This window comes from Amblyomma americanum, chromosome 9 (assembly GCF_052857255.1).
Source record: "Amblyomma americanum isolate KBUSLIRL-KWMA chromosome 9, ASM5285725v1, whole genome shotgun sequence".
NCBI lineage: Eukaryota > Metazoa > Arthropoda > Arachnida > Ixodida > Ixodidae > Amblyomma > Amblyomma americanum.
In genome coordinates this window covers 142,714,485-142,739,747 of record NC_135505.1, presented here as the reverse complement: position 1 = coordinate 142,739,747, position 25,263 = coordinate 142,714,485, and the positions used below count along the sequence as shown (strand labels likewise).

The window sequence follows — 25,263 nt, the reverse complement described above, 5'->3', positions numbered from 1 at the left end:
CGCGGATGAGTCGTTCAGTTCAGAGGAAGATACGAGCAGATATACGCGGAGAATTGTACTTGATCTGTGCACTAGATGTCTGCACTGTGCAGTCTGCTAGGTTCACAGGATTAGAGGTGCTTGCTTCAGCACCGGGAGATAGTGACCTCCTATTTCTTTCGTATAGTCCTTGCATTGCATTCTAGCGTAAGTGACCTGCTTGGTCTATTTCTTAGGTAGGTCCGAAATTCAGTGTCTCGTGACCTCTGTCTACTATTACAGCCTCACTCACTCACTTATTCACTCACTCACTCACTCATACTCACTCACTCACTCATACTCGCTCACTCACTCACTCACTCAAACTCACTCACACTCACTCACTCACTCACTACAGGCTTGTTTCCACAAGAGACACGGACTTGAATAAAAAACAGCACAGCCATGTTTCTGTTTCAATCAATCAATCAATAAATCAATCAATCATCTATTAATGGTGTATCGGGAGGGGCGTTGCGGGCTGGAAACGGCGAAAGACCGCACTTTTATTAGGTCTCATCATCTATTCAGGCCAGCTCGTTGGTGAAGACGGGTCCCAGGGGCACCTGCGACGGGGTGACGTTGTCCCTGCGCGCCTTCTTCCTCAGCTCGGGCGGCAGGTCCCGGTAGGCGGCGTCCGGCAGCGCCTCGTTGCAGCGGTACACCAGGTCCGACCAGATGATGGCCTCCTGCGAGAAGCAGAACACGCCCAGGCGGCCGCCCTGCAGCGTCGAGTCGTAGATGTTGCCCGAGTCGGCCACCATCTCGTCGCTCTCGAAGATGCGCAGCCGGATGAGGCCCAGCGCGGGACGGTGCAGCAGCAGCCAGCGGTAGGCCACCTTCTCCTTCCAGCCCACGTTGCGGGGGTCGCGCCACAGGAGACGAACCTGCGTCGAGATGACACCAGATACGCTCCGTTCAGCGACAGCGTTCAAGGAGAAGATAGGTTGGTCGATAGTTAATTAGACAGCTGTTCCTATAGCATGTCTCCAATGTCACGTGGTCAGTTTCATTCTCCTAGTTGTTGAGCATCCGCCTCGCATGCGGGAGGGGCGGGGTTCGATCCCCAGTGCCGCCGGGCACCCACCGGTGGTACGGTGGGTACAAGCTTTCCCCTGGTCTGGCGCTCGGCTCATCTGGGGTGAAATGCCTGGGAAATGGGTCCTTGACTCCACCTTGAGCAAACGGAAATACCTTTTGCAATGGCACTCATTGGCCGCAGATACCCTTGCGCCATAAAATTTTACTATCATCATTATCGTCATCACCAGTTTCCTCCTCATCCTGGCTGAACCGCATTTTCTGTGTCCTCGACGAGTTCTTTAATCTTGTCTTGCTTGTTTCGAATTCGAAAATTTACCGCGCCCTGTCTGTTTCGAAACACCGGAAAAATCTAGATTATATGCGTTGTGGCGTCCTTAAGCACGGCTGGTACCCCTTCTAGTGAAGAAGCGTCGGAACTCCCAGTAGTTGCTCGCGCCGCCGCAAGTGACGCTGCAATTGGTCGCTGCAGCTTCAGCTTTGGACGCACTCTTTCTGCGTTACACCTTAGGTGGGTGGCGAATCTTGGGACTCTGGTGGTGTGACTTGGAGTGCTAGGTGCTACGCGTTTGGTTATCGATACCATGCCACATTCAGTCTGCGGGTTTCACTGGCCCTAATCATCATCATCATCGTCCCGCCATTGTCTCATCTGTGTGTGTGTGTGTGAGAGAGAGAGATAAAGAGTAAGAAGGAATGCAGGGACGTTAACCACAAGGGTGTTCCGGTTGGCTACCCTGCACTGGGGAGGAGGGATGAGGGGATTGAAAAGAGAAATGGAGAAGGGGTGAGGAGCAGTCAGAGTTAAAGCCATTCAAGCCAGTCGCTCTCACGAATGGTGTAGTAGGCCTTGAGAGCAGTCGACTGCTGCAGCCACGGTCCGAGGATCTGTCTCTTCTGCGGTGTACTCTGTGGCAAGTCAGGTAAACTTAGGGCCAGCACATTCGAGGCCAGCTCAGCCGCAGCCCACACGATACCCACGCTCTTGCTTAATTGAGTGGCATGTTTCTAGGGTACGTCCTTCAATTCAGATAGAGCGTGAGACCGTGCCCCCGTCTTCCGCGTAAAGTCGTCAACGAGCAAAGCAAGGAATAGCGCCGTCGGCGGCCTACCTGTCCCGGCGTGTGTCCCGTGTGCCAGAGGGCGTTCCGGAGGGTCTCTCCCGGCCCGGTCTCCGAGTAGACGAGCTTGAGCTGGATGCCCGGCTCTGCGACTGCGCGGAACGGAGTAGCCTGCCAGTACGTCTGGCTGCTCTTCTTCCACATGACGGCGTAGAAGTGGCCGTTGTCCTGGTAGCCGAACACGAAGCCCACGTAGTCGTCGTCCACCTCGGTGTCCACGAAGAAGGTGCCTGCGGTAAGGGCGAGTGAGAGGCATCGTCAACTGCGCGGACATGCGGCAAATTGGCTCGGCTGACGGTAGTGCACACATAACATGGCAAACTCAGCAAGACAGCCGGCTTTCAGAAGCATGGCCCTCGCATATGTCCGTGTGTCGTCGTTGTTTTTCTTTGTTTGCTGCGTCCCCTTAACTCGGAACATATTGAAAAAGAAAAGGTAATGTCGTCTGTGTGTACTGATCCGCCAAATTCAGTGCTGGGAATCAGATGTCGGCACTGAAAAAGTATACCCGGCTGTTCGGTCGATGCAGCGACGGTGGCCACTTTTGGATGCGGACCATATACATAAGCGTTCGTGTGCTAAAATTGAGGAGGTTCTTAGCTGGTCGAAAATAATATAAAGCATTGCGGCCATGTTTGAGAAGAAAAGCGCTGTGACGCCAGTGAAAGGGTATGCCGACGAGTCTTGCATCAAGCGGAACACGTTGTCGGCTTTTGCCGCTTTTTTTTGCATTCTCTTTTGCGGTAGTCTGGGCGTGGACCTCGACGTTCTTGGAGGGAGGCTTGCTGGTGCACTCTTAAGAAAGAAAAGAAGAAAAAAAATGCTTTGGATACGCTCACCTTCGAAGTCTACCCCTCCGAAGTTGTGGAAGCCGACGGCGAGTCCCGGGTCCGAGTTCATGGTCTGCACGATCTCAGCGCCCTTGTTGTAGACCACCCAGTGGGGGTCTATCTGCGAGTCTCCCTCGGGGTCCAGCACCACGGTCTGGTAGGCGCGGAAGTCGGTGGCGTACACGCGCCGGTTGTCCGGGCACACGTCCAGCGGGTCCGGCACCGAGTCCCCGTCGAAGTCCTCGCGGCACGCGTCCCCGACCCCGGTCCGGTTGGTGTCCCGCTGGTCCGGGTTGGCCACCAGCGCGCAGTTGTCCTGGTTTTGCGCCCGGAAAGAATTGGAACAAACCCTTCCTTCTCTTGGAGCGAGAGAGAGAAGACGGCATCTGTGATCTAACACCAATTCTGGGGTGCAAAATGCAGCATACCTCCAACGTGCTTCAATCACAGATTCTTGGGATAAGCTGAGGATCTGTAGTGGTAGTGAGCACCAGCTAGGTCACCTGTACTTGATGGTTCGATTTCGCGGTAAAATTTGAGACGGGCACTGATTGACGCTCATTGGAACGTGTGAGTCCTGCTATGGTCCTGGTTAACGTGCCAGTAATCGCAGTATTTGAGAAAGCGGTTGCGTTTGCCTTGCGTAGAGTGCATGGGGACGAAGAAATGAATTTGGTCACTTGCATGGCGCGAGGGGAAAGAGCGGCTTGTGAGTTGGGTGCAGGGTGCGTCGGTTTAGTCTCACCAATCTGGGAATGGCCCTGCAGTGAAGGTTCTCTAGTACGTTTCGGTGTCTTTGGGGGCCGCGTTTGTCGGGGCGTAGGAGCAAAAGGTGTTTAGTGAAGGGGAAGAGTTCTTTATTAGTGCGTAATCACTGATCCGATGGGTACCAGTTCCGAGCAAAATCGTCCGTTGTCTGTTGTTCCCTTGTCTGTCCGCAGCTGGCCTATCGCGAGCGCTCCGCCCCGCGGCACTGCCCGCTCATCGCCGTCTTCTATACGCAGCACAAATCCGGGCTTTCGCAATGATTCGAATGCAGTATAAAGATCCGCTGTAGTTTTTTTTTTCTGCTTAAGGCTAATGCAGGGACGCTTCTCATGGATGCTTACTGTTTTTCGCACAATGATCGCCGCTCTCCCTTCTGCGAGTAAGCGTGCTCTTGAAGATAAAAATTTGGGCGAGCCGCTATGCTTTTGCAATAGAATGGGGAAACACGGAAACGGAGTTGGAGGTACGACATACGATAAAAAAGACGCGGAAAGCGTTAATATTGCAGAAGTGCTGTCTGATAACGTGCTGCGTATTTTCTGCGCCGGCAATTCCTGCCTCACTCGCTGTCTGGTTGCGTGACGAGCATGGCCGTGGTTTCCCAGGGTCTCAAAAGTGTAAGCGCTGCGGGGCGTTACTAAGCCTGTCACGCAGCATACATATAGCTGTTGGCACTTTCGCTCGGTCTGAGTGGAACATGTTCTTGATATCTGCGGCACGACGCCGGTGCAGTTACATATTTATGAGGTGTCCCCTTTCCGCATGCGCCTACTGCGGCCAGTGACAGCAGCCGCTCTCAGTATCACCTGCAACGGGCCTGTATTGATGGGAAGCTGCTTTTTCTAGGGCTTGCGTGGGTAGTGACAAATTGAGTCAGCAGTAAAGGACGCGGTTGTCTACACTTTTTTCGCGCCCTTCAGCTTAATTATAAAGCTCGGTGAAATTCATATGTAAATTTTTGGGTACTTTGCTCGCAGTGTTTTTCGCCGCTAATGTCTATGGGATGAGGAGCGATGGGGAAAAATATGTCTTGGTGGTTTAGCATTGCTAAGCACGAAACATTGAGCGAAAGAGCAGTTTTTGTTTTTTGTTTTTGCTGGTGGGCACCACCGCCACGTATACCTGGAAGCGCGATTGAGGTGTCCACTCACCCAGGGGGCCAGTTATGCGCGCCTTCAACTTTTTCATCGTCAGTGCCAATTTACCCAATGTACGACAGCGGCCTGTGCTCCAGTGCCGCGTTTCTGCAGCGATATTGTCAACTCCAACGCGTATTGGTTCAGTGCCGTCTCTCTGCCACTACGTTTTTCGCGCAAACGCATGCAGCGCACATCTCTCTGTCACTACCGCCACATAGCCCAACGCGCGAATATTAATTTGACTAGCATTAGTTGATTAAGAATATAATGTACAGTGCACATCGCGATATGTTGCATTTTAATATGAGGCGTGTTCGGCCGCGGCGATATACTAGTGCTCTTGCGCATTGGCCAGCGAAGCTGATATGTTCACGCCGCCGCGGGTTCTATTCCTATCACGTTAGGAACAGCGCTAACACAGGACGGAGCGAGGACACAACACGCGTGCACACGGCCAACAACGCACAGACACAGACAAGCAAGCCCAACTCTCCACTCTTCTATTCCTAGTCGCGAATATTTACTTGATTTATTTTTTATTCGTTTATTTCACTTGGCACAAGCCCGCAAACATCGCAAGATCTTGCTCGGGGTTTCGCCCTTCGCGGAATTGTGCTTTTGCACCAGTATATTGTAACAAGGGTGCTCTATATTAGATGGCGCGTTAGTACTAGTACTAGTACTCGCCTGGCTGTCGGGCACCCCATCGTTGTCCTTGTCGAAGTCGCAGGCGTCCCCGTCGCCGTCCGAGTCCGTGTCCAGCTGGTCCGAGTTGGGGTCGTCGGGGCAGTTGTCGCGGCTGTCCTGGACGCCGTCCCTGTCCCGGTCGATGTTGTCGTCGCACGCGTCGCCCACCAGGTCGCGGTCCGTGTCAGTCTGCGTGCGCGTTTGAGGGCGACTTCTTTGTTTGTTTGTTTTCTGGGTCAGTGCTTACGGTACGCACGCAGGGACTATCTGCTTGCCGCATAAAGCTTCTGCGTGGCTATAATAACCGCGCTTTTATACCACACTATCCTGCCATGCAATCACATCACGACGCCTTGCTCGGCGGTGTGGGCCATATGAACCGTGAAGTCTGATGTGACGGAACCCAGGAGCGATTCAAAAGACCTGCAATTTTTAGTGCTTACGTGCAACTGCGTTATAGTGCCTGTATACGTATTTGTGCCTGCACTCTAATCAAAAATACACCTATATGGGAGTAAAAAGAGAGTAAAGTGTCCTCTAGAGCACACCTTTTTATAAAAGGGTGTGCGCTATAGGACAGTTTTACTCCCTTTTACTCCCTTTTGTTTAGAGTGTGGCACGTAAGAATACAGTAAGATTTTTTTTCAAATACCACTTAGATGAAACATTGAGCCTGTATCCTGTTTAGACTTGAAAAAAAAAGGGGGGGGGGGCACTCTGTTGACGTAAACGACGACAACTTCCAAGCTCGGGACAAAAGGCTCATTTCTCTTACGTAGTGGATGCGTGGTTTCCCGAGAGAACACAGACCTTTGGGCGAGTTGGTGCATTGCAATCATGTAGAAGCGCAACAAACAGGGACAAAGGAGGACTGAACAACACGAGCACAGTATTCTCTCGGGAAAAAAACAGGGACAAAGAAGGACTAGACACCACGAGCGCTCGTGTTGTCCAGTCCTTCTTTGTCCCTGTTTTTTTCCCGAGAGAATATTGTGCTCGTGTTGTTCAGTCCTCTTTTCTCCCTGTTCTTTCCCCAGAGAATACTGTAGAGGAGCGCGTATAGTAAGTACCTGGTCGTCGTTGGGCACCCTGGGGCAGTTGTCGCAGGCGTCCCCGAGGCCGTCCCCGTCCGAGTCCCTCTGGTCTCGGTTGCGCACCGTGGGGCAGTTGTCCCTCTCGTTGGGAACCCCGTCGTCGTCGGCGTCCTCGTCGCACAGGTCCCCGCGCCCGTCCCCGTCCGAGTCCACTTGGTCCGGGTTCGACACCAGCGGGCAGTTGTCGCACGCGTCGCCCTGCGCACGTGTACGTTGTGGACGAGCTAAGGTTTAGCGAGGGTGGGCGCACGAGAACCTACGGCGAGGGGCATTCATCCCTTACAAAGATTTCTTTCGTCAGTCTATAGACTGTCCACAGACTTCTGTCTATAGTAGGATACAACTAAAAAAAAAAAACAGCAGCTGTTAACACTGGGACACGGTCTGCAGCGTCCTGCATTACTTCGCTAGCCAATCACAACAGTAAACGAAATCGGCTTTTTAATGTTTGACTTTATTAAACAACCCAGGTGTCATAATTCAAGAGGTTATATTTTTTTTCTTGTAATTAGCTTCCGGTTTAGGCACGAAGAAAAGTGTTAACAATGGACTAGTTTTTGTCGTGGAGGAATTCTGTACGGTGGTCCTCAATGTGGGCGGAGCTTCACTGCAGACTTAAATTGTATCCCGCTATGTAAAGTGTATGATTGTCTATAGACAAATGCTACACAATAGTCTATGGGCAATGTAAATCCTATAGACAGTCTATAGACAACTTGTGCTTTAATGTCCATACACTTTAGACACTCTATAGACCATGAATAGACAAAAGATATCTACAGGAAGGCAATGGTCTATAAGAGGTATATAGACTATATAGAGACCGCTTACATAGAAGATGACCCCCGCTTCGGATCGTGTGAGTGTCGGCTTCGCTAATTTTGCTTGTACACTGATTAGTCGCGACTATTTCATGTGAGCATCAAACGTGACCTGCGCCGTTTTTTAAATGGAAATAGAAAAGGAAAATGGACGCATGGATCTTTAGAATGTCAGGGTGGGCTGCGTTGGAAGGGAAGTGTGATCAGAAGCGGCCCGAAACAAGATGGAGCGACAGGTTTGAAATACGAGCACATTGCACCAAATTGTGATAGGAACACAAACGCGCATAACAGTCGGCCACGCCCACGCAAATAGGATAAAATTCGGTCGAGACAAACTTAGCAAAGCTACATGGAGCACAGTGAATGAACACCACCTTATTCTTCTTTCTGTCTCTCTTTTCCTGGCGCCACAATTGAGAAACGATCGCCAGAGTGAGTTTGCCTCTCTCATAGGATACGCAGCAAGACGGGCTAGCAGTTTTCAAATGGCCACTGGTAGTCGTTGCGCGGATTGCCTGCCCCCCTTTTGAACACACCGAAGAACGGTTGCGGATGTGAAAACATCTTTCTTTAATTTTTTGTGCGTCTTTTCTCTTCGAAGTCTTTCCCTCCGACCGACAGTACACGCACTCCAGCCTTGTTCCATGCCTTCGCCGTTGGAACCGCGCCCAGGGTCGACCATTTTTCCTTTCGCTCGAGTCGTTTCCCGGCCGAGGTCGCCCGTCACGTGAGCCGAGCGCCCGGCCGTCTGTTATACATACTACGGTCATAGCACACGCGCGATCTCGAGTCCGATAAGCGCGCGCCCCTGCTGTGTGTTGTAGATATCGATCGGTTTACGCACGGAGCGAACGTATGCGCCTGTATGTGAACCTACTAGACCTTGTACACGGGGCCTTTTTCCGAGGGTATGAGAGCGACAGACGTGAGTAGAAGCTTACAGACTCACGCACGCCGAGGAACACGTCCGACTGGCCGTGCTGTGCGGTGTAATAACGCGGCACGCGACTGGCTTCCAAACGGCACACTTCTGCGGGCCAGTCACCTCCGAGGCTGCATTGATCGTTGTCGTGTCGCTGTTTTCAGCTGGTGGAATTTTTCTGCCTTTTTGAAGCGAAAAAGCTTCACTGCGCCAGCTTTTCGAGCCGGCAGCGGGGCCTCAAGTTTGACTTTGAGCTATAGCTAGAGGTCGAACAACGAGAATAACTGGTGGCAGTAAAGTTCGACACATATAATGTCAGCTACAGCAGCGACACTAGCGCCTGTTCTTCTTCTTATTATTATTATTATTATTATTAAGCATGGCAGATACCCACGCAGAGGGATTGGCCAAGGTTCAGCGGATAATCGCAATGAGGTATATATGCGCGGGGAAAAAATAGGCGTGAGAAGACTAAATCAATTTAAAAATTCGAACAGTCAAATGAATTAAAGAAATATGAATGACCAGGAATAGAATCGAGCATTTTTGGACATGTGACCAAATTTTGTATGCAGCTAACAAGGTAATCGATCAGTTGCACTTATGTAATCATGAAGGTAGCCGCAGACACTGCTTAACGGGGATCCCTTTGCGCTCGCACCGAACGAAAGAATAACTGGAAGAGGCAGTGGGAGTCCGCCTGGTACACCGACTATCTCGACTTTGACCCTTTTTTTTTTCGGCCGCTTGCTTTCTACAGTGCGCGGATTCCCGTCGGGTTTTTCGTCGGCAGGATGCTGCTCGTGCCCTGCGGCGGCCTGGCCGGCCCGGCGCCCGCTTTGGTCTCCTGTCCTGCTGGTGTGTTAGGCGCAGTTTGGAGGAATGGTTGACTTTGCGAGTGGGCGAGTACCTTCGTGGGGCGCGCCTTGCACTGATGGACGACTGAAAGGTGCAACTCTTCCCCGCCCCACCGCGGGTGTGCCTGCATCGTTTTTCCGACAGAGGAGTTGGCGCATATACAAAATTCTATGCGACCATGTCCTCGATTTTTCTCAGCACGGAACGCGATCACTGTTGTGTTTAGATAGTATTTGAGCGCGACAATCTTGAGCGCTCACCTATGGGGACAGCGTGGAAGTTATTTGTCCTTATTATCCATAAAGGAACCGTGATCAATTGCGCGGCGAATAAATTTTTGTCCCCCCCCCCCCCCTCTATCAATCTTTAGCGTCCCTTTTATCCATTCCCTTTGTGGGGTTGCCGACCGACGCATATGCCTCGTTAACCTTGGTGCCTTTAGTTGCTTATCTTTTATATACGCTCATTATGCAGCGCACTTTAATGAGCCGCCTTCCCTCACTTAGTCCAGATTGTGATCGAGTCAGGCACGGTCAGGCTCGATTGCGCTTGAATGCGGTCGCCTGACAACTCCATATCCGCATTGAGTTCGACGAGCATCGACGCAATGAAGATTGAAAGTGCCCCTTTACAGACGTATCACTTTTCAGCCACAGCGGCTTTCTCGTTGCCCGGGCTTCCTCGCTTTCATTCGCAGGACTCTTGTGCAGAACGAACGCCTGGTGATAGATGCAACCTTCCGGAACGATTCACCACTAATGCATTCGCCGACAGGTCTTCATTTTGCCACCTACAGGCTGGCTGCGGTGAACCACGACTTCCTCTCCGTTCGACCTTCATTCCTTGTTCACTTCCCGTACAAGAATTTCTTTGGACAGTCGATAGACTGTCCATAGACTGCTAGCCCGTTACACCTAGTGACAAGGGCTAGGGCATTTTATTTTTCGATCTTTTTTCTTGCCCCGCCATAATTTATGCCCACAGACTGCTGCCTATAAAGTCTTATGGAGTCTCTATAGACAAGCCCTAGAGTCTAAAGTCTATAGATAAACCCTAGAGAAGAGTCTATAGGCAATACAAAGTCTATGGACTCTCTATAGACAAGCTCTAGAGTCTAAAGTCTATAGATAAACCTAGAGAACAGTCTATAGGCAATACAAATCCTATAGACAGTCTATAGACAATCTATAGATGTATGGCCATGCACTTTTAGTTGACTTTTGCCTATAGACAGTCTGTAGGCTATGAGTGAACAAAAAGAAATATATATAGGAAGGCATAGAGTCTATAAAAAGTCTATAGACTGTCTATAAACCATTTTTGTTAGAATTGGTCCTCCTTGTAATTGGTAGTGACTGCAGAGCTCCTGGGACAGTAACAAAGAAAAGTCGTGACTGTTGGCTCTTGTTTGCGGGAATCAGATGACAGTTAAGCCGGGTTGAAGCAGCAGTTCGCTAGACGGCCTGTTTGGAGAGCATGCACCAGAGACTATGGGGCTCGCCTGGTGGTCGGGTCCGTCCGGGTCGGTGTCCTCCTGTCCCGGGTTGGCGGCCAGCGGGCAGTTGTCCGGACTGTTGGGCACCCCGTCATCGTCCGCGTCATCGTCGCACGCATCTCCGATGCCGTCCCCGTCGGCGTCCTCCTGGCCCGAGTTCGGTGTGCCCGGGCAGTTGTCGGCGCGGCACCGGGCGTGGCGGCACGGCAGGGCCACCTGTGTCCCCCACCGCCAGAGGGCCCTCTTTCGAGTTACCCATTTGTTTTTGTTTTTTCTGAGGAGTCCTGTCGCTTTAAGAATGGCCAGCGGCATCTATCTGCAAGACGTCAAAGAATTAACTGTTCGGCCGCAAACTCTGGCGTTAACTATATGGACGACGTGGTGTAGCTTTCGAGAAACTTTGGTGGGCAAATTTGGCTCCCACACGGACTCAGAGGTTTGTGGACATAGGATAGGATAGGATAACTTTATTGAGCTCTAGCGCGAGCGCTTGTACGCGGTCCAGATGAGTCCATTTCCGCAACGGTCGGTTGCCCCCTATTCCGGGGCATCCGCTGGATGCTGCCGTCAGCTGAGTGCGCCGTGTCAGACCGATCTGGTCATCGCGGCAGTCGCTGGAGGGCATACCCTGCCATTGCTCCGCACTTGGGTTTGGTATAATTGGAACGACGTCGACTTTTTGACGTGCCCATGTTATGCGGACAATAAAATTCCGGTTCGATAAATAGCCCCACTCCTATTCCATTTTTTTTTTACCTCTTACGCCTTGAAATACGCGGCATAAGGTCAGTGTCTCCAACAAGTTCGGCAGATGTTCGCTTTGATCATCGAATACTGTTGCTGAGAGGGTATGCGGCATTGCAGAGTTCTAGCTCATCGCGATTGCAGTTGTGTACCGATGCCGGCGTAATACTGTTATCATTTTAGTGGGAAAGCACTTCCAGCCGCAATCCTCGGGTTTCAGCATTATCTGAAGCCGCCGAGTAGCGAGTGTAACTGGCTCACTGGACACCTCACTCGCGCTGTGCATAGGCGGTAACGTCCGCCTACAAATTGAAACAGTTGTGCGCGTTTCGTCTTCTCAGAACAAGCGTAAGGTTTGGACTGTTCATTTCGAGGAAAGGAAAGGCGCATAACTGGCTCCCTGGGTCAGTGGACACCTCAATGGCGCTTTCAGCTACGTGGCGGTGGTGCCCCCATTGCTCGGAGCTAGAGTCTCAAAGGGCTCTCTAGTCCAACGGGCGCGAGAAGCGGCCCCGGCCACCGGGTTCCAAGACTAAGGTCTCCTCCACCTATGTAAAGGGCTATTTTTGGCCTGAACACTCTCTTCACTAAATAAAATTTTCACCACCACCACCTGTAAAAAAAAAAGTGCTTTTGCACACTATTTTGAGTTTAGCACTGCTAAACAGCTAGTCATTTTTTGTTCTGAACGCTGCACCTTTTGCAGGCTCATGTGCGACGTTAATTTTCAGCCTCCGTCCGTCCTTCTATAGCTTGAAAAAAAAACAGTCTTGAACGAAAGAAATATTGAAAGAAACAGACGCCATCTCGGGGTCGGCGTTCCCCCCCCCCCCCCCCCCATTCACCTCTGGCCATCCGTCGAGGTCCCTGTCGTGGCCGCAGTGTCGGCCGTCGCCCGCCCATCCCACGCGGCAGCGGCAGCCGTAGCGCCTGTCTTCCTCGCGGGCGCCCCCGTGGGGAGGAACGCAGTCCGCGTTGGCGTCGCACAGCGTCCCGTCGGGACAGGTGCCCGGCCGGGGGTGACAGCCGGCCGTCTGGTTGCCCAGGTAGCCCGGAAGGCACTCGCCGCACACCCTGCGGGGTTCGGGGGCATTACGCGCGGTCTTCAAAGCTTTGGGCTGTATTTAATTAGACTCCAAATTAATTAAGGGAGTCCAGATCGACAGGTTGGTTACCTTTCCAGGATGGCACGTGGGCAGGGGTCGCTATAAAGACACGGGGTTATTATGTCAGCGAAGATCCGGTCGGGACTTATCGCATGCGGCTTTTCTTGCTACGATTGATGATTTAGTGAATCATTCGCATCAGGGAAATAGTAATAAGTAATTAGTTTCAGTTTCCTTACTGAGACCTTGTCCTCCTTGTTTAGTTCCGACAAGTACATGGAACAGCTATCCGTTCATTTAGAGGCTACCCTAGCTGAAAGTTAAATATTCACGTGCAGAACTGAAAGCCGGTTGTGAATTACACTGGCAAGGTCGGATACCGTGACGCGTCGCCTGAAGCGCAGTTCACTTTTGCAGTTCACTAGAATAGCATGATCACAACTGGCGCAGAAGTAGTAAGGTGTTGTCTCGGAGGGGTGGTGCATGTAGTTGGGACTAGGGTTTAGAGCCGAGCTCTTTGCTTCGGGTGACTCGCTTCCTGCGCTCATTGCCGCGAACTCGTTGGCCAGCTCACCTCGAGCCCAGCGTGTTGATGCAGCGCGAGTTGGGCGCGCATCCGCCGTTCCGGCCGTCGGCGCACTCGTCGATGTCGCGGCACTGCTGGCGCGCCGAGTGGCCGTAGTGCAGCCCCACGCCGCGGTGCTCGCCACCCTCGTAGCCCCGCGGGCACGGGCCGCACCGGAAGCCCGGGGACTCGTTGATGCACGTCACGTCCGGGAAGCAGGGGTGCACCGCGTCGCACTCGTCCACGTCCTCGCAGTGCGTGCCGTTGCCCTGCAGGGACAGTGCACGCCGTGTTAGGACAGCTATTATAGCCTCCGAGATGTGCGGCGTCGTCCACGTCCTCGCAGTGCGTGCCGTTGCCCTGCAGGGACAGTGCACGCCGTGATAGGACAGCTATATGGCCTCCGAGATGTGCGTGGGACGGGAAAGAGATAGGGCGAATTATGTTGGTCATGTGACACCATAGTCACGGTCTCAACAGAAGTGCAATGCACACATCAGCCAAAATCTGCAGAAGCACACATATTCCAGAAGCGACCAGTTTCACGCAGTTTGGAGAACCGCCTTCGCAGTGCATGTTGGGATCGACTGATAGCCGCCAATTAGTAGAGAGAGAAAGTTTTGATCTGAAGTAGAGTGGTAGATGCTGGATAGCTCTACTCCGTATTGGGGGAGATAAGAAGCGAGAAATGGTGGGCCAGATGTCAAAATGTGAGTTTATGGTGTGGTAATACAATGAACTTTCACGCATGATATGCGACCATACGCGCGTCCCCGCAGTAAGCACTAGTAACCCGCTTATCCAGAGCGAAAGATAGTTCATTGTGCTGACAGGCACGTACTGATGGAATAATCTGTAGCTCTCGGTCCAAATACTCCTTTGACCTTTGACCGACCTTGAAGTCAGGTTCAGGACTTTAGATGTTACTGCTGCTACGGCTTTCGGTACTCCTGACTGATCTGTGAACATTGGTCTCCGGACACGAACCGACCTGGAAGTGAGGTCTGGGTGTTGAACACGTACTACGGGCACAGCTGACTGATCGGTCGAAGCAAGGACAAGGGCGAAGTCGGCAGAAGCCACCTTCTTGTGCCTCCTGGCCACTTTTGTGCTTGCCTAAGTTGTTCCGCTGGCGCTACCCTAACGTTTGATCTGTTGCCGTTGGTCAAAACACTTGCGCCGCTTCCCGTGTGGAAAGATGAAGGCCGGTAACTGACCTGGAAGCCCTCTGGGCAGGGCCCGCACTGGTACCCTCCTCCGGGCGTGTTCCTGCACTGGACTCCCGGGAAGCAGGGCCGGTGCAGGCTGCAGCTGTCCGCGGGCTCGCAACGCACTCCGTCGCCCGTGTAGCCCGGTGGACAGGGCCCGCAGCGGAAGTCTCCCTGCGGCGTGTCCATGCACCGCACGCCGGCGAAGCAGGGCCGGCTGGCACAGGTCGCCGGCGCCACGCCCACGTTTATCACCGTGTCCTGGTATGGGGCTCCCTGGCCGCCAGGACGACAGAAGTGGCACCGGGACAGCGTCTCGGTCAGCATGAGCAGAGCGCGTGTCTGCACCTCGACGGCCTTCTTGGACTCCTGGGGTTCGAAGACACAAGCGGGGAGGTGGTTCGGAGTGAAGATTGATCAGCTATATTTATAGTACAGGGACACCTATAACTTAAAGGGGCTCTGAAGCTTAGTTATCTGTAGTCAGAATTCGAATTTCAGCGTGTTTCCCGCCTTTCCCTATCCTCTCGTCACTTTTGCATGCTGAAAGGTCGCCGCTTCGCCGCCTGCCCAACCTCCGGGGGCGGAGTTTCCTGACCCGACGGAGCAACGCGGCTTACTGGCCGCGGTCATGGTAGCTGCCTGACGTCTGAGAGAATCTAACCAGTAGCCACCTCCCAACTTGTATACGCAGGTGCGAGCGACGGAGGAGGGCGCGAGCGTGAAAAAATCGCCGAGAAGGGCTCGCCAACTTTCGGGCGTGATTGTGGGTCCTCTGCTGCGTGTGGAAGTGTATTATTTGGCTCAGGTTTTCATGGCAACACGATGCAGTGATTGAGCGATTTGGTGAGCTAATTGGCCTTCAAGGTCATACGGCCTTCGTTGAGATGGAACGGAAAAGCAGGTGTCCAAAGTGTCTGATCAGGAGCCATTGTGTAATAAACGAAGTAATTATATTTCATAACCATTCGATTACTCTGGCCAGGCTAGTGTTTTCAACTATTCCTGTGCTGGAAGCAGTACTCGGCAAGCCTGACGGCAATCGCACGCCGGCGAAAGTGTCAAGCGGGCAACAAATCCAGCCGGAGCCTAGAGAACGTAATCTTTCGTTGTGCGAGGCTGCGGTCGTCTTGGCCCATGTCCAGGTCTTGAGCACTGCTTCTCTTGTGATATATGCACGGCTCTGGGCATCACTTTCGTGCACGCCAGCAAACGTGTTGATGCCAAGCTCATGTTAAGAAGGCTTGTCCACTCGTCAGCGCTAAAGGCAGCTCTGCGTTCTTTCAATTTTCTTTTTCCTACGGTCAGTAGAGTATTATTTGACAAGGACTTCTTAAAAGAAAAGTTTACCGCAATGTATATAGAACTGCTATTTTGTGTTCTATCTCGAATAAAATAAAAAACAAAGCGACTTTCCCCCGGCCGTCCCTTCCAGCCAATGGTGTTAGCCGATTTTCATGAACCTGCTCGCGTGAGCAGCGGGGCGATGCAGGGAGTGGCATGACTATGTAGTGAAGGGACTATCACCTTTCATCTGCCACTCCCTGCATTGTCAGACTAGCAGGTGCATGAGATTCGGTCGACGCCATTGGCTGGAAAGGGGGTCAAGCAAAAAAAAAAAGCAAGTCAAGCAAAACGCGAATTTTTGCTTGACTTTTTTTCCATTAGCAGGAACTATAATAGTTCATTTTGTCAGTATAAAGCTGCACTTTTCCATTTCAACTATAACCTCATGGCCTTGGACGAAACTTCTACTTTCAACCGTAACCTCATTTACGCGTTCTAGATTATTGGGAACTACGCTGTAGGTTGTAGAATCCTCGCCAAGAGAGCGCTGCTTTGCCAGAGCGCTGCAATTTTTTTTATGGAAGAATAAAATCGCTATATCGATGCTGTTAGAAGCAACATGCAAATGTGCGCACTGGCACTGGCAAATGGAAAGTTAATTATGGTATTAGGCAACGCGTGAAATTCTGGGAATTGTTTCAGTTATCCGGGTAGCTTAATACGAGACAGTTCTAGTTAAAGGGTGCTGCGAGAAGTGGTCAGCGATGTTTATTTTTTGCTCCCTAATTTTTGTCAATCAATGACCGATTTGTTTTCCATTAGACACAGTCATTTGATTTGTCCATTGGGGGAGCTCTCGCAGCGGCTAGGTCCTAAATAACTATAAGGTATAGAACGTTTTTAAAAGTTCTGTGGTTAATTTTAGCGTTACCTACATATAAGCGGCTCACAAAGTGTATTTACGATGGGCTGACAGTCGTCTTACGCCAAGCATGTCGATGAGATCAATGAGAGCCCTTGTCGCCAGGCGACCGAGGTCCCCTCGCAAGTGCAGCGTCTCCGCCTCGTCGCTGTGAGCGCTCTCCGACGGCATCGCCATTCTGATGCTGCTTCCGGACGCGGCCGTGGAGGGCGTCGCCGCTTCCCGTCTGCTGCAGGACGCCGACGCCCTGCGCAGCACGTTGTCCGGCGTCACGTCGCGCACGGTGTCCACCTTAATCCTCTTGTCTCGGTACACCCTGAGTCCGGTCGACTGCCGAGCCATTTCCCGCAGGGGCAGCGACAGAGAGAGCCGTTCCTGCAGCTCGCAGTCTAGGTAGACGTGTACATCCGTGTTGGGCGTCGATTCCGGTGGGCCTTCCGACGTCAGGAACAGGAGGACGACCTCTCGAGGCATCCCGTCTACGTCCACGGCCGAAGACGTCGGCGGAGGCGCCGTGCCGTTGGCGACGTAGTCCTGGTAGACGTCGGTCGACCTCAACCGCAACCTCTTCTGGGCGCCCTCGAGTGCGAGTCGTAGGCCGTGGGTGGTGTCCCCCGTGAACTGCAGTTCCAGGAGCGCCTGCTCCTGGCTGAAGCGGGGCCTTAGCGGCGCCTCGCGTAGAGTGACGGCCACGCCCGAGGGAGACGTGGAGGACAGCGTTCGCCACAGGGTCGAGGAGAGGGCGATGTCGTGCATGAGGTACGACCTGGCCTCCGGGAAGCCTCTGCCGTCCGCTTGGACCCCGCCCAGGATCCAGGACAGTATTGGAAGGACTAGGCCGATCGACCGTAGAAGAAACCTCTGGACATCTGGGTGCCTTGTCGTCATGGCCGAGCGGTTTGTGCTCCTACAGGTCTGCCTGTTGGAGCAGTCTCGTAACGCTGTAGACAGCTGTCACGGCGAAGGTCTTGGGCGAGCGCAATCCTTCCTCCGAGCGCAGACGCCAGGGCGTCGCCGGCCTCCGCAGTTCGACAGATGTGTCGAAGCGTCGCTGTTAAACACACGTCGAAAAACCAAACGTCCTTGAGCACGCCCGCGGGCCACGGGAATAAAGAAAAATAAAGCAGCCTTGTTTGTCAATAGGGGCGATGCCACGGGCACTGTTCCAGGGGAGAGCGTAGTACACTTCGCGGGCACGGGGTTTCTACGATGGGCTAGCCTTGTGGCCTTTCGGTCGGTTTCCAGTGGCGGTGTTTGCGCGGCCGAGTCGCCGCAACGACTGGAAAGCAGCTCCGGGGGTCGTAGTTTCTTTTTTTTTTTGCTTCGTCTCATTTCTTTCCTCTCCCTCTTCGCCGCGGCAATGTGGAGGCCATCCTTCTGTTCAACGCTCCGAGAGGGTTTCGCGAAGGGTGGCGCTCTTGAGAAGCCGGGGACCTTCTGCTCTGATTGGCTGCGATGACGTTGGCGTCGGTCACATCTGGAGTCGCTCCTGAACGCGGCCGTCCGCCGCCTTTGGAGCCGCACTGTCCGTCGTCGTTGCGGTTTCTGTGTGTCGCAAGTGTCTCTCGCGACTCTGCTTTGGGCTTAAACGCGCGGTGGCCTTGCCGCCGTGTCTTTCAGCGCCTTATCCGTCGACGGCCGCGTAACGACGATACGCCGGCTTCGGCGCCGCTTGTTTATTCACAGCTCGTGCTTCATTCTAGGCGGATCGGGGTTTGGACTTTGCCAGGATGTTTGCAAGCTTTAGCGTGGAGTGTCTTCTTTCATTCTTCGGTTGGTTGGCTCAGATTTGGAGCGGGTGGAAAAGCTTCCGGTTTCTTCGCTAACGTTGCACTATACCTCTGCCGTACCACGTGTGAACGGGGCTCTGCACACTGTGACCTTGAGGTGTTGTGAGCTGCGTAATGCCAACGCCGAGTTCATGGATCTCCAGAAGCCGGCGGTCGTGTCTGCGCACCTGTGGGGTGTTGTACAGGGGAAACTGAAGGTCAATCATAAGCGACGGAATTCACCGTTCTACTGAATGCCTTCGTAAGGGGGCCGCCGCGGTGGCTCAGTGGTTATGGCGCTCGGCTGCTGGCCCGAAAGACGCGGGCTCGATCCCGGCCACGGCGGTCGAATTTCTACGGAGGCGAAATTCCAGAGGCCCGTGTACTGTGCGATGTCAGTGCACGTTAAAGAACCGCAGGTGGTGGAAATTATCCGGAGCCTTTCACTACGGCGTCCCTCAAAGCCTGAGTCGCTTTGGGACGTTAAAGCTCCCATGAACCATAAGCCGTTGCAGTGGGATACAAGGTTACCGTGACAGGATCACGCAATGTGAATCCTGCCATTAGGGACCTTGTCCTGGACGTAAGATGGGAGGCAGGGCACTGTCTTTAAACCCTATGAGCTTATGAACGATGTTTCACCGCAGGCTCGCATGTAACACAGCACTTTTCATATCCCCCAGTGCGGCAGCACGTCCTCTCACCTTAACTGAAATATGGTAGACCGGTGGTACATACGTGCGTGCTGGTGCATCAGGTATCATCTGTTGCATAATAATAATAATAATTGGTTTTTTGGGGGAAAGGAAATGGCGCAGTATCTTTCTCATATACCGTTGGACACCTGAACCGCGCCGTAAGGGAAGGGATAAAGGAGGGAGTGAAAGAAGAAAGGAAGAAGAGGTGCCGTAGTGGAGGGCTCCGGAAAAATTTCGACCACCTGGGGATCTTTAACGTGCACTGACATCGGACAGCACACGGGCGCCTTAGCGTTTTTCCTCCATAAAAACGCAGCCGCCGCGGTCGGGTTCGAACCCGGGATCTGTTGCACCAAGAATCCACTTTGAGCACAAAGTTGACATTCCTCGTTGGAGCACTCACCGCTCACAGAAATTTCGGCAGTCAGCAGGTAGTCTGTAAGCAGTACATGGACTGTCCATTGAAATGTTTGTTAGGGACCTTTCGGCCTGTATTCTCTCAGACATGTTCTCAATTCGAATGAGCTCTTTTTCAGCAGCTCGCATATCTGACGCACGCAACTTTGAAATGTTCGCGTCCCCCCCCCCCCCCCCCCCCCCCACTATCGTGTACAGTAATTATACTGCTCTCAATCCATGCTTCCTTTTATCCACATCTTTTTGTTATGCCCCTCTGCTTACACACCTAAACGGGGGGTAAACTAAGTTAAGATTGATAATGAAACTGTTTGCCTTCATTTCAGCGTCGTCTGTTCGTCGATTATGAAGATAACCGCTTATCGCGGCTTGTTTAGCGTACGCTTATAGTGTCGTAACGTTGGGAGGAAAAAGAGATCCGAGTTCACCGATCTGGGACCGAGAGCAGTGGCTGCCAGCGCAACCGAGGGGCCGGCCAACAAACCGAGCGCATCACAAAGCGTGGGGTGCTAGCGAAGCGAGTATAGAGGGATGATGAGGAGAAGGGGGAGGGGGGGTGGAGATGCGAGGAGCAGGGCGACGTCTGGCGAGAAAGCACGTTTGGCCCCGCCGTCGCTTCGTCTTCATTAATCTGGGCCGGCTTGACGTGCTCTTGGCCTCGGCTTAACACCCGAGCCTGGGATGGAGGGCGCGCCTTCGCTTTTCGCTTAACGCATTGCGTGGGTTCTATTTTTTTGTTTCTTTTAGCTGTTCTTATTTCTCGAACGGCTCAACGAGGCGAGAATATGAAGGTCGAGCTTTGCTAAAAAGAGGGAGTCCTTCCTGCAGTGTTTTTCGTATCTAGGTGTTTGTTTTTCACCCCCCCCCCCTCCCGCTATTTATTCGCACGTGTAGACCACATTTGCGCTGACAGTGTGGCAATTTGAAGGCGGTTCCTTCTCCTCACTCACTCCGTATCGTCTCCCTTATTCCTGGCTTCTTTGTCTTATTCGGTTTGATGGAATGGCCCGATCTTGGTGGCGACGTCGGCGATGACGTGGGATCGTTTTTGGTCCCAACGCCTGTCACCCTATTAGCGACGCTGCTTAGACGCCTAGCTAGTAGCGCGGCGTTACTACGGTGGCTGCTGTAGTGGGAAACCACGCAAAAAGCCCAGGAAACGTGGACAAACGCTTCTAGTTCGCACGCCTGCCGCGACATGTCGCGTGGCGCTGGACACTCATAATTGCCGCGAGAATTTGGAATGTTCGGTGCATCCTATTAATGTTTCACGGCAGTCGCAAACAGCTGCTGTGAGCGCAGGAAGTATTTTATAGGTCACATTTTGCAGCGAGGAGGAACGGTCGGTGAGAATAATAGCCATGTTCTCGCACAATCTATCGGGAGTCTATAGTTCTCTCAAAATTACAAGTTTAAAATATCATCATCGAGTCACGCGATGTGCGCTGCTAACGGCCAACAGATGGCGCTAGTTGTTAGTGTCCAGCAAAGCTGGGCATGGTAGAGGAAGACGAAATAACGTATAGTATATAGATCTACCTTGGGGCAAGAGTACGGGCGTTCGCTCCGCCAGTGATAGCCGCCATATCAGGTAGACTGTCCAGTTTTCCCGCTACCGTGTTATGCATTTGTTTGGTTTAGTTGGCTGATAGTAGAGGAAAACAGGCCTCAAGAGGGGACAGGGGCCACACAGTAAGGCACATGAAACCGCAGGGCCGGTCCCACTTGCAGCCAGTTTATTCCTCTCACATGCCTGCCTTTTTATAGCGTGCTTACTCGCATAATGATAGCGCTCGTATAATGAATGCATCTCATAAGTTGGCTGTCAAAACGTACAATTTTTTTTTGTCCCCTCGCGTCACGAAGGACTCCCTTCTTTTAATGATAGTAACGGATGCTAGCAGGTGTTCCTTATTGAACGCCGAGCAAGTACGCAGTACTACACCTCACCCAGTGGGACGAACAGCCAGTAATGAATTCATGCGAGCAGCTTGAGAACCAATAGGAACCTTGCCACTAAATGTTTGTCTGCTCGATTTCCCGTGCTAGTAATTACAGGAACTTGTTGCTGTTCGGCTTAGCGCTTAATTCTGTGAGTTACCTAGAGTGAATTCTAATTGTGCCCTCTTAGGACAGTATTATGGCCCGCCACGCCAGTTATACGTGGAGGTTTAAATATGAAAAAAAAAAATGTCCCCGATTTGTCTGGTTAAACTAAATGCGACTTTGTTGCACTAACACCTTGCTTAGCTTTGTTTAACTTTGCTTAACTTACTGTAAGCTTGTACTTTCGAGTAGCACCGGAATGGTGTTGCAGTCATTCCTGAGTTTTCCTCCTGCGATCAGCCCCGTGATCTGCTCGTTACGATTAGAGTCGCCGTTCCCTTTGTACTCGACTCTATACTGCACGTTGTTGTTGTTGCTGCTGCCTTAAAACTGATGGCACATGCCCCCGTTCCTCCGGAGACTTGTTGTTGTTGTTGTTGTTTGCCTCACAAAATGGCGCATACCCATACAAGGGGTATTGGCCATAGATTACGTTTAAACGCGGCCTTCACGCGCAAATACTTGCACTTAATAGGACAAGCGGACTGCGCGGACTGTACCAAATGTGGCGTGCTCTCTTAGAGACTATAGAACATGTTTTAGTGGTGTGTCCAGTATATGCACGTGAAAGACTTATGCTTGCATCTGTTTTGAGGTCTATAGACACAAGGCCCCTCTCGGAGGATTTGGTCCTCGGCGCTTGGCCAGATTGTTTGAAAACTGTACAGGCAACGCGAGCGCTCTCACGCATTTTAAGCGACACGGACCTTGTCTCACGTTTGTGATAATAGAAAGTGTGCATTTTTATGTATTTCTTCATCTGCCTCCTCCCATTAGCATCGTCCCCCATCGTGACCTTCTTTTTTCTCCTCTTCCCGTTCCCCAGTGCAGAGTAGAAGGCCAGATATTTATTTTTAAGGCCGACCTCTCTGCCTTTCCCGTCAACAAACCCTCTCTCTCTCTCTTGGCCCTAACCAGGCGGCGAGTATTTGCATGGCAAATTGCATGCGGCAAGCATAGGATGACCTAAAAAATTGAGCAATTCAGTTTCCGTGACAGAGGTGGTTAGGGGGACCAAAATCCTTCGCATCAGTCTTCTTTTCCGCATCTTTAGCCCTCCTCCGATTGGCTGTAGCCGGTGTGACGCTCCTCCGAGCTTACCCGAGGTTAGCCGACCTTACCCGAGTTACTGCGTAGCCCTCTTCCGATTGGCTGCAACCGGCGCGACGCTCCTCCGAGGGTAGCCGACCTTACCCGAGCTACTCCGTAGCTTCATGCTCGTAGAGGACGGCGTTTGCGCGAGCGAAGCACCTATTGCTAGCGCGCTAAACGTTGCTGACCACGCTCTGGAGTGCAGAACCCGTGCTGATGAAGGATCTGTTTAGTTCTTTAGAAAGAGAGCCGTACCAGATAAATTTATTCCACGAGCCTACTTTTTGTCCCATTTTTACTGCTGACAATGTTTCTCAACGTTTTATCCCATGGCTCCCGCAATTTGGAGCAAGTCATGCATGTGCACTTGTTCAGTTCGAAACACGAAACAAAACAGTTTAGAGACCTGCAGCTCGTTAAAGAAACTAATGATTACATTCTTAATTACTTTTAATGTACGGTTGCATAATTCTTTTATCATTACCGTTTTTCCGCAGTAATTAATTTGCTCAGTCAATATCCTACAAATTAACACTACTCCTTAATGCCTTGGAAGACGATAAATTCGTACTTGAAAACACCTCCAGAAAATCTCTTAAATTCCGTGCTTTCTTTCTTCAACAGTCTAATCAACTGTGGTTTCACGACATGTATGCCTTGTTGAATTTGGTTCCCGTATTGAATTTTGTGTGTATGCCTTGTTCTTGTGTTCTCACGCTGTGCATGCTGCCGGCAGTGTGGACACAATCGGCCTCCAAGCTGCATATCGCAGCCTGTTCTGTTGAGTCCCCTCTCAAGAGCGTGTCTTGCGATAGAAATAAAGATTTTCAATTTCAGTAGTCCTCGGAAGGGAAATGACCAACAGGAACGTGTAACAAATGCGGAAGCGAGACTTACAACTTAAAGGATTTCCACGGGAAAAGCAGTCTCTGCGTCGTCGTAGCTGTAACCGCGTCTCTTATAACCGCCAACTGGATGACGTCGCCAGACCGGCGTCACGTGATCACAGTGCCTAGCCAGTAAAACTGAGCGCTGCCGGTTCCCGCTGACCAATTAGAATTGAGCTCTCGCGATATGGGTGGGTCCGGTATAGTATTCGCTTTTGAAGTGGGAAAGCAGTGGTATAGGCGAGGGTAGGAATCGCGCAGAAAGTGACCTCACTCTTCCCTTTTGTTTTGGCCTTGCTCATGCACGGCTACATTTTATAAGGCATTCTGGTCACATGGCGAAACTGACGTCTAGTTACATTCGTAATGTGACCCTTCCTTACGCAAGTATGCATATGAATACACGCTCGCAAATGGAGGCTATGGGGGCACCAAGAAATTGAAAACACCTATCTCCGGTTTCGGTTTTACGAAACGAATTGGGTTTCCCGTCCAATGTCGCGGTGGCGTGACATCGATCGAAGCGTATATCACGTGGTCGCGAAAAACCGTCGTGTGTGCTTCGGCCGTTATGAAAGATTATTCTATTATTTTTTAATGTTTCTGCTTCGCTTTTGTTTTTGGATTATTTGAAGCACGCGGTAGAGGATGCGCGTACACCGAGGCAATGACGAGCTGGGACCACGGTGAATATGTTTCGTAACTGGAGGCAATTAATTTCACCTTTGCGTTGTCGTTGGAGCTAGAAGCGGTTGCTGAAGGATGAAGCTGGTTTCGTCAAGATGGCCGTATTGAGGTATTAATCGAAATAAACGAATAAAAAAGAGGTGCAGACACACATACAGGAGAGAGAGAAGGAGAGAGAGTTAAAGAATGCCTCTGCAGAGTGTCTGCGGGCTGCCCCCCCCCCCCCCCCCTCTTTCCCCGTTGCATGCATCTCCTACTTCGTTTACTTCCGAGTTTTTCAGGACCGCGTACCGAGCGGGGGAGAGATTGAAGTTCTTATAAGACTGGGCCCCAACGAAGAAGCAGGTCATTATGTCCGTGCCACAGTGGGTTTCAACGCGTACAGGGCGAGCGTATATCTGTGCACGTCCCTTATACACTTCCATCGTTTCAAAGGAACCGAGCAGGGCGGAATCTGAACCGCATATATACCCGAGAGGGCGCGCGTGCGGACCCCGCCTCGTGTCACGCGTGGTTCGACTCGAAACCCGAAACGTCGCGTGTGGTATACGACGTGACGTCGTGTGTGTCTCGGTTTCTCTCCTGCTAAGTATAAACAGTTCGCCGCGTGTCTCTTCCGCCCTCTCCTCCCCTCCCCTGCCCTCCTCCTCTCTTCTTGAGTTAAACACTGTGCATGTGTTTAACGCATTACGCACAGCTGGAGTGAGGAAGCCCCGCGTGTGTGCCACGAGTCCATGTGTCGCGCGCGTGCTTAGTGCCGAGTCACGTGGTACGACCCTCCTCGGTGCCAGCGCCGACGACAGTGTGACAGCCGACGCGTGGCTAGAGTCGCGTGGCTCGCCTCTCTCTGCGTGTGATGGCGGCTGAGCGCCTTCTCTTGATCACCGTTCCTGGTGCTCGCTGTGTGCGCTGCCTGGGGTCTGGAGGACTCCTGTCCAAGGCCGTGACACCTGCTTGTGGCGTTCGCTCGGCACTGGT

At 52.1% G+C, this 25,263-nt stretch overlaps 2 protein-coding genes across 3 annotated transcripts in view; one reads left to right on the top strand and one right to left on the bottom strand.

The window, feature by feature from the left end:
* The window catches only part of jing (AE binding protein 2 jing), a 161,595-nt gene that overhangs the window by 75,116 nt on the left and 61,216 nt on the right, over positions 1 to 25,263 (top strand). The gene's annotated exons all lie outside the window — the stretch shown is intronic.
* On the bottom strand, positions 444 to 18,180 carry Tsp (Thrombospondin). Its single transcript, XM_077637820.1, has 10 exons — positions 16,693 to 18,180; positions 14,430 to 14,789; positions 13,222 to 13,481; positions 12,387 to 12,615; positions 10,804 to 11,013; positions 6,675 to 6,896; positions 5,605 to 5,793; positions 3,020 to 3,326; positions 2,172 to 2,410; positions 444 to 905 (listed from the first exon to the last, which is right to left on the bottom strand). The coding sequence occupies exons 1-10, from the start codon at positions 17,515 to 17,517 to the stop codon at positions 546 to 548; spliced, it is 3,201 nt and encodes a 1,066-aa protein (XP_077493946.1). The 5' UTR covers positions 17,518 to 18,180; the 3' UTR covers positions 444 to 545.

Bases quoted from the DNA above. Each gene is read 5' to 3' on its own strand.
- Tsp (XM_077637820.1), bottom strand. From the start codon at position 17,517: ATGACGACAAGGCACCCAGATGTCCAGAGGTTTCTTCTACGGTCGATC. The intron at 14,790-16,692 runs GTAAGACGACTG...TTCGAACCCCAG, and splicing joins ATCTCATCGACATGCTTGGC to GAGTCCAAGAAGGCCGTCGA. The intron at 12,616-13,221 runs GTGAGCTGGCCA...CGAACCCCGCAG, and splicing joins ATCAACACGCTGGGCTCGAG to GGTGTGCGGCGAGTGCCTTC.